The 15426-nt window shown below is 35.8% G+C and overlaps 1 protein-coding gene across 13 annotated transcripts in view; it reads left to right on the plus strand.

Annotated features, from left to right (window-relative positions):
• The window catches only part of RYR2 (ryanodine receptor 2), an 810976-nt gene that overhangs the window by 566726 nt on the left and 228824 nt on the right, over positions 1 to 15426 (plus strand). For all 13 annotated transcript variants that reach the window (XM_060406755.1, XM_060406748.1, XM_060406743.1 and 10 more), the window contains 6 exons: positions 2120 to 2225; positions 3642 to 3785; positions 6313 to 6586; positions 11381 to 11495; positions 13152 to 13284; positions 13483 to 13586. In XM_060406755.1, the coding sequence (XP_060262738.1) occupies positions 2120 to 2225; positions 3642 to 3785; positions 6313 to 6586; positions 11381 to 11495; positions 13152 to 13284; positions 13483 to 13586 (876 nt within the window). The remainder of the gene's footprint in view (positions 1 to 2119; positions 2226 to 3641; positions 3786 to 6312; positions 6587 to 11380; positions 11496 to 13151; positions 13285 to 13482; positions 13587 to 15426) is intronic.

The raw sequence follows: 15426 nt of genomic DNA on the forward strand, positions 1-15426 counted from the left end.
CTTAACTATATGCTCTCTTTGAGAAATTCACTTAAAATGTAATGATATGTTGAAAGTAAAAAGGATGAAAAATATATGTTATAAAAAATTAAAAGAAAGTAAGATGACTGTATCAGAGCAAAGAAATTCATCACAGATAGAAACATTATATAAGAATAAGAGATCAATCCATCAAGAAGACAGATGTGTATGCACTAGGCAGCAGGGCTGCGAAATACGTGAAGTCAACATAGAATTGGAAGGAGAAATAGACAAATACATGGTTGAGGTTGGAGGCTTTAACGCCCCTTTCTCAATATTTGAAAGACAAGATAGACAGAAGATCAGCAAGAATGCTAGTGTTATCACTATATAAATTTATATCTATATATTTATGGGACATTCCACCCAATAATAGAATACAGTTTATTTTGAAATGTCTGAAACATTTGCAAAGATAGATTATAGCCTGAGCCGTGAAACAACCTCAACAAATGGAGAAGAATTGATTTTTTTTATACAGAATGGTTTTTGACCATAAATCAAATTAGAATTAGTAACAGAAATATAACAGGCAAATCTCTGAACACTTGGAAACTAAACAGCACACTTAGTTCAAGGAACAAGTCTCAAGAAAAAAATAAAAAATACATTGAACTGAAAGAAAGTGATAATATGACATATCAAACTTTGTGGAAACAGCCAAAACTGTGTGAGAGGGAAATTTATTGCATTAAATACTTATATATAAAAGAGCAAAAGACTCAAAGTAATAATCTAAACTGCCATCACAAGAGTTTAGAAAAAGAACAACATAAGCCCAAAATAAGCGAAAAGAAGGCAGTGATATAGAACAGAGGAGAAATGAATGAAACTGCAAAGAGGACAATTAAAAACTCAATGAATCCAAAAGCTAGTTATTTTAAAAAATTAGTGAAACCAATAAAATTCTAAAGGAATTAGCAAGTAAAAAAGAAGACACAAATTACCAAATCAGAAATGAAGTGAGATATTGCTACAGACTATCGATGGCAAAAGGATAGTATGGGAATACATGTATGTATTATATATGTATGTAGTATGTATGCATACTGTATGATTCTGTTTGTATAATGTTCTTGAAATGCCAATAATAGAAATGGAGAACAGATTAGTGGTTGATAGGAATTAGGGATGAAGAGCAAGCAAGAGTGAAGAGGGTGTGGTTATAAAAGGGTTAACAGGAGGGCTCCTGAAGTGATGGACTTGTTCTCTCTTTTGACTGTATCAGAGCCAGTATCCTGGTTGTGATTCTGCACTACTGTTTTGCAAGATGTCACTATAGTGGGGTAACAGAGTAAAGAGTACATAGGATCTCTTTGTGTTATTTCTTATAATAGCCATATGAATCTATAATTTTCTCAAAATAGTGTAACAAAAATTTTACATACATAAAACTCTAAAAGGAAAACTTATAATTGTTTCATAAAAGAAAATTATGGAACAGACTTTTCTTCCTTCATGAATTTAATACTATTATATCTAAAACAGAACAAATGGAAGAAAGTTTCTTACAGTTTGTTCAATTAAACCATTAATATTAGAAAAGGCATAATGATCCATTATATAGCTCTTCAGTTATGTTTGGTTTTCCTTCTTTTTTTTTTAATTTTTATTTTTACTTTATTTTACTTTACAATACTGTATTGGTTTTGCCATACATTGACATGAATCCACCATGGGTGTACATGCGTTCCCTTTTCTGTATCTTTCTAACAAATAGTTCTTTAAAATAGTCAATAATGCATGGAAATTAACTAGAAAAAAAATCTAGAAGGATAATAAAAATTTAAAAAGTAAATTTAGGTCATAATTGGTTTAAGAACACTAAGTATACACAGGTCTAACATTTTGTGAAATTGAGAAAGAAGACTCAAAATAATATGACTATTTTAGCATGCTAAGCTTTGAATTATTTGATTGTGTTATTTGTTGGATTGAGTAATAGACAGTGATTTTTCATCTGTTGGGTACGAGTCCATGAATACTCAAAAGCAGAGTTTGAACACTTTTGATTTTTATAATTTTCTTTATTATGCTATTCCTAGATTCACTTTTCTTTTACTCTAGTTCTTCCTCTTGTTTTTTTCTAAACTTTCAGATCAATATGCTTCTCAATTTTAAGGATGACAAAAGTGAATGTCCGTGTCCTGAAGAAATCCGAGACCAACTCTTGGATTTTCACGAAGATTTGATGACACACTGTGGTAGGGTCTTCCTGACCTATAACTCTTCCTGAATATATATTTTAGTACACATATATTGATACAAAAGTTCTGATGTGGAAAGTCTTGAGGGGTATAGAGATCAGAAAGGCATTAAGGCCAAGCAGAACACGACCAACATTCTTTTCTTGTTCCGTCTTCTTCCGTTAGTGACCCAGGGAATGGGGGCACGTAACCAGGTACTTTTGTCAAAGAGGGAAGTTTTAAGTTGATTTAGTCTTAAGAAGTTTGTTCATAGACTGTTATATTTCAACTGGTTAAGGGGCCCCTTTTAAGGATTGACATAGGAAATCTGGCAGGTTTGAAATTAATTAATGCCTAAAGAACTCCTTCGATAAGTTGTAGGTCAGTATCCCAAATCTATTAAGGCAATTATTTCCTCTTTTGGGGGCTTCTCAGATGACTCAGTGGTAAAGAATCTGCCTGCAATGTGAGAGACACAGATTTAGTCCCTGGGTCGGGAAGATCCCCTAGAGGAGGAAATGGCAACCCTCTCCAGTATTCTTGCCAGGATAATCTCATGGACAGAGGAGCCTGGCGGGCTATACAGTCCATAGGGTTACAAAGAGTGGGACCTGACTGAGCACATATGCCCCTCTTTTGATTCTAAGAACTTTAAAAATGGAATTGATTGGATGTTCTGAATCCAGTCAGTTGGTTTTTTCCTCTCTTTATGGGGTGATATGAATAAGTCTGTGTCTCGATGAAAGAAAACAAATTAGTCATATCTTAAATGGTATTTTATTTTAATGAAGACAGTAAAAGTATATTAATTCAGCTTATGAATGAGAACCACTAAATTACTGCCAGAAGGTTATACTATAAATAAATACACACACATATGCTATAAATAAAGGGATACTCTAAAATGGTAGAATTATTGCATCAGACATAAAATATTCCTTGGTTTTAGATATCTAACTAGATATGCACTCTCTGTCTCTCAAATTATTAAAATATCATTGATATTTTGGAAGGCAAGTAAGGAGGATAAAAAGCCAGCACGGTGTTTAGCGAGGGCAGAACCATAGGGCTAGACAGTGCCCAAGGTCAAGAGATGTCTAAGGTTAGCTTAAGTAGTAGAATGGATTTTAACTCCTAAAAGAGTATTTTTGCTCTCTGCTTGGCTTTATATTTTGTGCTAGCTGCTGATAGTTCCAGTCTCACAAAAACAGGGGGAAAGAGAAAGCAGAAAAAGAGAGCAATGAATGACTCTTACCTGTGAATGCTAGTGGAAAAGATCACTCAACTTGGTTTCCTCAGATGTTTTAGGCATGGTAGCATTGCTTTAAGCTATGAGTGGAAAAAAATTGCAAAACCTGAGAATTCTTTCCCCTCAATGTATTTTTTAAACATTATTTGTTCTTTTCTTATTTCTCTTTGTCTTCTTCCTACTAGGAATTGAGCTGGATGAAGATAGGTCTCTGGACGGAAACAACGATTTAACTATTAGAGGACGCCTGCTGTCCTTGGTAGAAAAGGTGACATATCTGAAGAAGAAGCAAGCTGAAAAGCCAGTTGAGAGTGACTCCAAGAAGTCATGTAAGCTATGAAAGGGCACTGCCAAAATGACTCCACCACGACATTTATTCATTGTTTGAACAAATATCATACTAGATGAACCAGTGAGAAAATTGAATGTGCAACTTGCAAGAATCAGATTGTTAAGTAGATCCCCATAGCCACCAGAAGTAGCTAGCAGCATCAGACTATATTTGCAGGAACAGATTGAGAGATGGCAGTTTTGTAAGGATGGATGGGCTGTCCCTAGAGAAGGAAAGATTTAGGGGAACAGATGTATACCCATGGCTGATTCATGTCAATGTATGACAAAAACCACTACAATACTATAAAGTAATTAGCCTCCAATTAAAATAAATAAAGTAAAAAAGGAATTGGATCAGAGTCTATCAAGAGAAATTATAAAATGAGTAATTTAGCCTTCATATCTAAATATTTGCTTCAAATATTCTTACATCAAGTTAAATAAACCTTTTTTTAAAGTTTAAATAGATATTGTCTGTAACTATATTTTGGTTTGGAAATATTTTCTAGAGCCTTATGCATTTCTGATTCATCCTGTGAAACCAAATAAAGCACATTGAGGCAACGGGTCTCTCAGACCTGCACACTCATCCAGAAAGGGTTCATGAAGTAGGTCTGTGAGATCAGCTGATTTACTGTCTCACTTCTGAGACTCTATTCATTTAAGAGGTGGTGTCAGTTTATTAACAGCTTTTATGGAAAAAAAAAAAAAAACCCATGTAAATTTTGTCTTTTTTCCCACTAACTTACAATGGAAACCTTTTATCCATATAATTATTTCCAAATTTATTTTTCAGTATCACAACCACATTTGAGTCAGGCCTTCAAAATCAGAGTTCAAAGTTTCTTATGAAGCATTTTCTGTTATTATCAGGTTTATGATTTTGACCTATTAACAATGGCTACATGGTTTTGAGATATGTAGAAGTATATTGGCATTTTATCTAAATTTTATATTTGGTTAAAATTGGTGAAAAGTAAAGTGTGTCTGACTCTTTGCAACCCTGTTTGGACTGTAGCCTGCCAGGCTTCTCTGTCCATGAAATTCTCCAGGCAAGAATGCTAGAGCAGGTAGCCATTTCCTTCTCCAGAGGATCTTCCTGACCTAGGGATCAAACCCGGGTCTCAGATGGTAATCTGAGCTCTGTGTGTGTGTGTGTGTGTATGTGTTTTCTTTAATAAGGCCTAGATTAAAACAGATTAGCAGCTTCTTTTGGAAATCAGCCAGTGTATTGATGATAAGAATTTAGTACCTATGTATGAATTAAGACTCTTGAGAGTCCCTTGGACAGTAAGGAGATCAAACCAGTCAATCTTGAAGGAAATCAACCCTGAATATTCATTGGAAGGTCTGATGCTGAATCTGAAGCTTCAATAATCTGGCCACCTGATGTGAACAGATGACTCATTGGAAAAGACCCTAATCTGGGAAAAATTAAAGGCAGAAAGAGAAAAGGGCAACAGAGGATGAGATGGCTGGATGGCATCACCATTTCACTGGACATGATCTTGGGCAAACTCCTGGGATGGTGAGGGACAGAGACACCTGGAATGCTGCAGCCTGTGAGGTTACGAAGAGTCGGACGCGTCTTGGTGACTGAACAACAACAACAGCATGAGTCAGTCACACCAACCCTACTTAGCTTTGATAATTTTACTATATATTTTAAGAGGTTTGAAATTCTGTTGCTTTTAAATGTGTTATTGCTGATCACACTGCAAGTAATCATCTATGTATGGAATAACTTTTCAACTTAATACAGCTTCACAGTCAAATCCTTTGAAGACACTTTAAGCAATAATTAGGGATACAAATTGAAGTAGAAATGTAATTGCATGAGGTCACTACTACTAAGTACTTAAATGAGGAGACAGTTGGATTAAAAAAGAAGCTCCTTGAATGACCATGACTGACCTTTATAAGGATATATGATGTCAGATCTTTTGGGAGGAAATGAATGAAACAAAGAAAATGAAAGTGATAAGACAGCCCATTGATTGCCCTATGGATTGCCAATAGTAGTTCTGGAAAAGCTGCTATGATTTTGGAATAGCTTAAATGCCTTAGTTATAAGAATAGTTTTTAAAGAAGATTTGTGTATTTTTATCCTTGCATGCCTGTTAACTCATCTTTATTGACATACTATCACTGATAATTGTTTAAAGAATATATTTTTTCAAAAATTATTCCTTTTCGATTCTTGTACAATTATAGATGCCAGTTTGGGTTATATCCTGGTGGCTCAGATGGTAGTGTCTGCCTACAATGTGGGAGACCTGGGTTTGATCCCTGGGTCGGGAAGATCCCCTGGAGAAGGAAATGGCAACCCACTCCAGTATTCTTGCCTGGAAAATCCCATGGACAGAGAAACGTGGTAGGCTACAGTTCATGGGGTTGTAAAGAGTCAGACATGACTGAGCGACTTCACTTTCACTTTTGGGTTATCTGAAATATGTTTGAAATGCCCATCTAATCTGCCTTATTATTTTCCTTTCTTAAGAAGTATCCATGATTACTTTGCAGCCACTCTTCAGCAGTTGATTTCTGAGACCATGGTCCGATGGGCTCAAGAGTCTGTAATTGAAGACCCTGAGTTGGTGAGGGCCATGTTTGTATTGCTCCATCGACAGTATGATGGCATTGGGGGTCTGGTACGGGCTCTGCCAAAGACCTACACTATAAATGGTGTTTCTGTGGAGGATACCATCAATCTGCTGGCATCTCTTGGTCAGATTCGTTCTCTGCTAAGTGTGAGAATGGGCAAAGAGGAAGAGAAACTTATGATTCGTGGATTAGGGTAAGTTGTTTAACTGTTGATATTATAACCTTTGACTTATACATGTCTTCTTTCTAATTGGTTATCCCAGTAGTAATACAGTGGGCACTTTAGCATAAATACACCATTTAGATTTTATGATCATGAGATTCTAGAGATTATGTTTTACAGCTAAATAGGAAAACTGCTCAATAATAAAGCATGACTAATTTTACAGCTAGATGCCAAGGTGGCTGTGGTACATAACAAATGTCTTAGATTTGTTTTTTTTTATTAGTTTCTCAGTGATATCAAATCACATATAAACATACAGATTAATAAAAACGTATTAAAATCCATAGGGGTACAAATATTACCAGCAGGAGATAATAAAGAAGTTTCTCCATGTCTCCTGAGAAAATAACGGGGGATAAAACAACTATTCTGAAAATTCAACATCATAGGTTGTACTTTATGTAAGTTTCAGGGTTAACATTTTCTTTATTGAATTATAGTTGATTTACAAAGTTGTCTCAATTTCTGATATACAACAGTGATTCATATATATATATATACACATATATATATATTCAGATATATCTATATATCTTCTATATATAGATATGTTTTTGTTATCTTTTTCATGTTTTTTTTTCCTTTATGGTTTATCACAAAATATTGAATATAGTTCCCTGTGCTATACAATTGGACCTTTTTGTTTATCCATCCTATATGTAGCAGTTGACATCTGCTTGCCTTAGACAGGGATAGCATTTATGCCTCATGCATAGTCTAAGCATCCACTAGCTGAAAAAATACAAAACATAAAATTTGCCCTGAAGCTATGCTTTCTCAACTCAGTTCATGTGAACAGGAAAAGCCTCCATGCTACCAAAGATTAGCCCCCGGTCAGAAAGTGCAGAGCACCTAAGGAAACAGTCCACCATAGGCAGGTCTGCAGATACAGTGAAGAGTAGAGTTAGAACACCTCCCCCAAGAACTTCAAACCATAGAAAGCCAGAAAGAGAACACAAAGGTACTATATCTAAAATGTTTAAAAATGCCAAGAACCAAATGAAATCCTCAAAATGAGACACACAAAAAGTCCTTGAAAAATTGAAAAATATCCACAGAGAAGTTCTAGAAGTGAAAAATATAATAGTTGGCATTAAGAGCAGTGATTAATAAAAGTACCAAAAGTGTAGATAAATAAAACTGAAGAGAATTAATAAATAGAATCATAGATCTGAGGAGGTTAGTAATGCAGCACTGATGGAGAAGTTAAGAAACCTGGGGAATAGTATAAGATCCTTAATATGCCAAGTAGGATTTATGGAAAAGACAGAATAGATGACCTATAGCAGGAGAACTTGGAAGAGCTGTTGGCTTGAGTTTTTCAGAACTGATGACAAACATGAATTTACCTATTCCTAGAGCACAAAGTCGGACACGACTGAGTGACGTCACTTTCACTTTTCTGCATTGGAGAAGGAAATGGCAACCCACTCCAGTGTTCTTGCCTGGAGAATCCCAGGGACAGGGGAGCCTGGTGGGCTGCCGTCTATGGGGTCTCACAGAGTCGGACACGACTGAAGCAGCTTAGCAGCAGCAGCAGCAGAGTACAAATAGTTCCACATCCACAGCTGGATAGATTGTAGTGAAACTCCATAAAGCCAGTGATAAATGGAATATTTTGAAACCAAATTGAAAAGCCAAGACACTTGAAAAGAAACAATGTTTAGAATTCTCAACTGCAAAACTAGTGATCATAATTCAACAAAAGGTCACAAAGTTCTAACAGACCACAAAATAATAGATCTTTATTTAGAATGTGTTACTCAACTACAATTTTATCATCATAAGCTTGTGCTTCATGTGGATTTGAGTATTGGAGTTTATATTCCATATTCAAGAGTAAGGGCAAAACACAGAAATTTCAAAATGTTTATTTATAGTCCCTCATTGAAAGGCCTTCTAAAGGCTGTATGTATATATGAAAAAGAAAATGGAATTCAGAAGAGTGGGAGGTAATCTGTTTCAGGGAGTTTGTTACTGGCACATATATGCATATATGTAAGCAATCATTAACAAGCTTGCATGGTTTGGGAATCAGAAAATATGAGAGAGGGACTTCCCTGTGGTCCAGTGATTAAGACTTCACCTTCTAGTGCAGAGAGTGTGGATTCAATCCCTGCTTGGGGAGCTAATCCCACATGCCTCATGGCCAAAATCTAAAACATAAAACAGAAGCAATATTGTAATAAATTCAACAAAGACTTAAAAATGGTCCACATCAAAAAAAAAATCTTTAAAAAAGAAAATATAAGAGAATTAAAATAACCATAGAAAAATAAAAGCTTAAATTAAGCTATATGATATTCATAAGAAAGAAGTACCTAAATGTAAAGATGTAAAAATCTGGAATGTAGAATGCTGAAAAGTGATGCAAAAGACAAATACTTAGGCCCCTCACTACCAAAAAAGCTAATTTGGTTCTATGAATAACAGATAAAGAGATAATGATATCTAGTGACATAGGTAAAATAAAATACTACTAATGTGTGTGTGTGTTAGTCGCTCAGTCGTGTTGTGTGACACTGGACTGCAGCCTGCCAGGCTCCTCTGTCCATGGAATGCCCGAGGTAAGGATACTGGGAGTGACTAGGCATTCCCTTCTCCAGGAATCTCCTGCACTGAAGGCAGATTCTTTACCATCCACAAGTAATCAATAAATAGGATTAAAAAACCTTGGAGCTGGCTCTTTGAAAAACAACTAAGGAAACAGAATAACCGATGTTTTCTCTGGCTAAAAAATTTATTCTGAGGGGGGAAGAAAAAAATATGGAAAGACACAAATTATGTGATATTTATGTACATTTTAAATTCAAAACATTATACTATATATTTCCTGTGGGAGTATTAAATATTTGAAATCATAAACTGGAGAGGTTATATTCCAGAAATCCTTATAATGATTGCATACTGAAAATCAGTGTACTTTTGGGACAAAGAGGCTGAAACAACATAAGCTAATTTTATGTTCTTTATTTATTACTGTCTGTGCATAAGCCTTTTTTGGGAATATTAGTGCTTAAATCTAACCTAAGGGAGCGTCTGGTGAGAAGTCTTCTTAATTAAATGAGAAAGAAAGCCTTCCAGGAAATGGAGAGCACTTTCTTCCTAAATGACCCTGTAACAGTAAGAGGTGCTATTAACATATACATCACTCAATAGGGATAAAACTCAAAATGATTATGAAACAAGATAAAATACTTTTTTTGTGGGATTAGAAAGATCCCAAAGTGACACATTTGATGAGTGACAGCCTGCCTGCTGGTGCTAGAATTAAAGATCCATTTAATTTACCTGGAACTAAAAGCAAACGAGATTTTTAAATTAGATACCTTCCAAAGTTAGGTCACGTAAAAGGATTTGAATTAACAGGAGGAGAAATCTCATGATTACATCTGTGGTTTGAGAGCTGACGTTCTCTTGGCAAATATGCTGCTATCATTTGTGAAGGCAAGGATGCCTTTACCTCGTTTGTCCTTGCATGAAATAGATCAGACCTATATCCCTGGGTTGCTTTCCAGGTGACACAGTGGTAAAGAATCTGCCTACCAGTGCAGGAGACGCAAGAGATGCTGGTTCAATCCCTGGGTCAGGAAGATCTGGAGTAGGAAACGGCAACCCATTCCAGTATCCCTGGCTGGAAAATTCCATGTACAGAGGAGCCTGGAGGGCTACAGTCTGTGGGGCTGCAGAGTCAGACACGACTGCGCAGCTGAACACACACACAATTAGCCCTGGGCCCCCAAGTCATTTTTCTGAATAGTGCTGCCTAAAAGCTGTCTTCATAAGCACAACCTGAACAAAGTGACTAATACATTAAAAGTGAAGAACTAAAACTAAAAGAAATTAATCATACTATTCCACTTTCTTGATATAGCCAGAATATGACTAAATGAATAGATGAATAACTCAGTTCAGGTAATCAGATTCAAAAGGAAAGCTTCAAGTTTCCTATCAGTTGTATGTAGTTTTCTTGCTTTGATTGTGACAGAAACATGTTTTATGAAAAAGACTCTTGCATGATTTGATATATGTAAAAATTAACTGAGCTCTCTTTTGCAATGATTGTTAAACATTAAGATCTTTAAAAATGCCTTTATATGCATATTACAATATATAATGCAATAATAATAAAACATTTTAGGTAACATTTCCTGCCATTTTTTAAAATTAAATGTCTCTTTTAATAAGTAGGATTACTTGTACCTGGACTTCAGTTTAGTTTGGTATCTCTTAGAGAATACATCACCTTTAAAAGAATTTCACCAGAATAATAACATAAATGTAGCAGGAAATAACACCACTGTCCTTAAACATACAAATCATTAATATAGTTCTAAAAACAGTGTATATGAAAAGGAAAGATACTTATACAGCAATTATTTATATAGGAACTTTCATAAGAATGTGGGAATAACACTGCTTCATATTTCTGTACAAAATAAGGTTGAATTTGGATATCCATGGAATTAGGAATGATAAGTGTCCCAAACTCTGTCATATAAATGAATATTTACTTAATTAGTACATTTCTTACAATTAAAACGAATAAACAATTTATATAATATCTTTGGAAAACTTTCTGTATTTTTGAGGAAAGCCCAATTAGCCTTATTTACTTTTAAGGTTTGGTGATCATTTCTCTTACTTGTCCATTCGTCCCAATAATTATTTCCAAAATACTTATCATAATCTCAGATAAATTTTTTGTTTAAATTTTGCTATAACTCTTTGCTTCGCTTATCCTTGTGTTGTCCTTTCTAGGGATATCATGAACAATAAAGTGTTTTACCAGCATCCGAATCTCATGAGGGCTCTTGGGATGCACGAGACAGTGATGGAGGTCATGGTGAATGTCCTTGGAGGTGGAGAGTCCAAGGTAAAGGAAACCCTTTAATTCTTGGGATGCCATTTGCTACAACCTCCTAGAGTACATTCATTGTGTATTCTTGATGTGGATTTTGTAAACCCTCTTAGGACTGTTTTTTAAACAATCCCTTACAGATTGAGAGGTGGCTGTGCTTCTACCCCTGTGGGGGTGTCACCCTGACAGGATCCACAGGTGATTGGTTCCAGGACCTTAGCGCAGATACCAAAATCCACAGATTCTCTGGTCCCTTAGGTTAAATGCTTAGTATTTGTGTAAAACCTATGTGCATTCTCTCATATACTCTGAATCATGTCTAGATCACTTATAATACCTAATATAAATGCTATCTAAATAGTTACTGGCACGTAGCAAACTCAGGTTTTGCTTTTGAGAACATTCTATAATTTTTGCTTTTTGGTTGAATCTGCAGATGTGTAACCTACAGATAAAGAGGTCTGACTGAAGTTTTTTCTTTGATATTGATAATTTGCTTGAAAAAGTGAATGTTAGTCACTTAGTTGTATCTGACTCTTTGTGATCCCATGGGCTATAGCCCACCAGGCTTCTCTGTCCATGGAATTCTCCAGGCAAGAATACTGGAGTGGTTGCCATTCCCTTTCCCAGGGGATCTCCTGACTCAGGGTTCAGACCCAGGGATCGAACCCAGGTCTCCTGCATTGCAGGCAGATTCTTCACCATCTGAGTCACCAGGGAAACCTGATAATTTGTCTAATGCCTTGTAACTTGCTATTTTCTATATTATTCTCATTTAGAAGATATTTAGAAACTATAACAGTTAATTGTATGCTAATTTTTATAATAAATACATTTCCATTACATTCGAAGTCCATAACAAAAACATACTCTCCAGACCCAACCGTTTCCTTGATTCAGACAACAGTTGGTTCCACTGAATTCCTGAGTCCATATTTCTCATGTTCAGACTCTTGGTTAGACAAACTTATAAAGATATTTGTAAAATATTCTGTTTAATAAGAACTTGGAGTCTTTGAGGATTATCTGTGGTATACTAGAATAAGATCTAGATGTCAAGGGAGATATGTTTGCTGGGGCCCAGCAGGCAGACCTTCCAGGAAGGGTGTTCATCACAGGAGACAAGTCATGTGCCTGTCAGGGAAGATCTGAACTCCTGGAATCTTAATACAACAACAACGCTGATGATAAGAACATCCTATTATGTGGTTCCAAATATTAAACTGGGTATTTTTTACAAAATGCCTCATGGAACTGTCCTTCCTTTGCCTAAAGTAAATATTATTATCCATGTTATTCCAATTTTGCAGAACAGAATCAGTGAGATTGTTTAATTTTCCCAGGAAGCGCAGCTAATAGTGGGCGTCAAGAATCACAGTTGAGCCTGCCTGAACCCTAAAGTAGGCTCATGCTACCTTTACGTATAGGGCTGTAGATTAATTCCATATCAAACCACTGACAATAGTTAGGTTTCTTGTTAGTGCCAGGCTCGATTTTTGGTAGCTCTAGGACTAGGTGAGCCCTCATCTGGACATTCAGAGGTCTTCAGTACCCGAGGCTTGGTAGACATGGGCACACATGGATGCTCAATCTGATTGAGACCTCAACTTCAGAACTCACTATTAACAAAGATTCTTTACTTTCCCAGCTAACTAAACGTTCTTTATGTAGGAAATCACTTTTCCGAAGATGGTGGCCAACTGTTGCCGTTTTCTCTGTTACTTCTGTCGTATAAGTAGGCAGAATCAGAAAGCTATGTTTGATCATCTCAGTTATTTACTGGAAAACAGCAGTGTTGGTCTTGGTAAGTAAATGTATGACTTTCATTGAATCTTTAAGATAAAAGGGTTATGCAAACTGGATTTTAAAACTAAACTTTAAATTATTTTGGATAGGCACAATGTGCATTGTATTTAGAAATGAAATTCTATGGAAACCTTTATATGGGACTCAGAGTTCGAGTACAATTCAGGTTTTGTTCCGTCTTTGCTTTAATTAACAGCCTCACCAGCTATGAGAGGTTCAACACCACTGGATGTGGCAGCAGCCTCGGTGATGGATAATAATGAACTAGCTTTAGCTTTGCGGGAGCCAGATCTGGAAAAGGTAGGCACAATCTCTGCCTGCTGTGCTTGTGTGAATTACAGTTGTTTATAGTTGTTTCTCAAGATATTTAGCTATAAATAGTTATAATTATATGTTGTTATAACTATAATATACTATGTATTATAAATATGTTACACTTATATGTAATAGACTTCCCTGGTGGCTCAGACAGTAAAGAATCTATCTGTGCTGCAGGAGACATGGGTTTCGTTCCTGGGTTGGGAAGATTCCCTAGAAAAGGGAATAGCTCCCCACTCCAGTATTCTTGCCTGGAGAATTCTATGGACAGAGTAACCTGGTGGGCTAGAGTCCCTGGAGTTGCAAAGAGTCAGACACGATTGAATGACTAATATACTATGTTATTATATATAATACATACTATTATATGTAATATAATTTTAAGTTATAAAGAACAAGAAATTTAAGATACTTTTTCCAACACATGCATTTTTCTTTGGAAAGAGTATCAACTTTATATTCTTGGATGTTTATGTCCTTTCACAATAATTTGCTGTCACTTTTACTTTATGCATTTTTACTTTCTTAAAAGGTTGTTTTAACATCTCATGTATATAATTTATATCACACAAGTTTGCATATTACAGTGCAAGGTATTACTAGTATACTAAAGGCTGTGTACTCTAATCATAGTAAGCCATATGTATGTTTACCAAAATATGGATAGATTTCCCCTATATTTTAATTGTAGTTACTTTCTAAATAAGTCTACCTGAGCCTCCCCTGCAGCCAGAGTGAGTCTCTTGAACGTTGCATGTTAATCTTCTGCCCAGAACCTTCTAGACTTTCTTTCTCACTTTGAGCAACAGTAAAAGGCATTTGAATAGCTCCTACCCTATCTGAATATCACGTATTGTCCGTCTTCATTTCTTGCCACTCTCCAGTTACCGTTGCTCCAGCCACACTGGTCCCCTTGCTGTGACTGGAACTTGCCGGCTCTGCACCTGCCCTAGGGCCTTGGTACTTGCTGTTCCCTCCATCTGTAGCACTCTTTCACCAGATGTCCTCGTGGCTCTTTTCCAGACATCCTTCCAGTCATTACTCCAAAGTCACCTTTCTACTCTTCCATGTCTGTGCTATAGTTTAAATATTTATGGCTTAAAGTTATATTTAAAATCTATATGTATTTTTCAAAATCGACTTCTTTTTATAATGTAAGGCCAGTGAGCACAGGGCTTTTTTTTTTTTTTTCTCTGTCACTCTCCACTTTTTTCCAGTCAGTGCATAGCTGTTGAAGGCATTAAAAAGTGGATTCTTCCTCAAATCCTTCTGATGTGCTAGTCAAGCATCATGTAGCTTTGCATCTCTGAATAACCTCTGGAACATTTTTTCCCATATATAATCTGAAATATTTCTATCTACACACTGATAAAATGGCTAGTATTTTTTTTTTGAAGTAGACAGTGCTGAATGCTGAGTAGGCTTTGGAGCAACTGGAATGCTCATCTAGTGCTATTGGGATGAAAAATGGTTAGTCAGTTGGAAAGCAGTTTGGCATTATTTTTAATAAATTAAATATTCACTTATCATAAATATATGTGTAGCCTTTCCAGTACTAGGTATTTACTCAATAGAAATATAAACGTATGTCTCTACAAAGATATGTACATGAATATTGATAATGATTTTACTCACCTGAGCCCAAAACTGGAGACAACTCAAATGTCCATCAGCTGGGAAAAAACAAAACAAAACAAAACTGGGGTATTTCCATAAGTAGCAAAATGCCATGATTAGGCTCTATAAAGGAGTGGATTGCTGACATGTACTCTAACAGAATGAATCTCAATCATTATTCTGAATGAAAGAAGCCAGACTCAGA

Source organism: Ovis aries, chromosome 25 (assembly GCF_016772045.2).
Source record: "Ovis aries strain OAR_USU_Benz2616 breed Rambouillet chromosome 25, ARS-UI_Ramb_v3.0, whole genome shotgun sequence".
Lineage (NCBI taxonomy): Eukaryota > Metazoa > Chordata > Mammalia > Artiodactyla > Bovidae > Ovis > Ovis aries.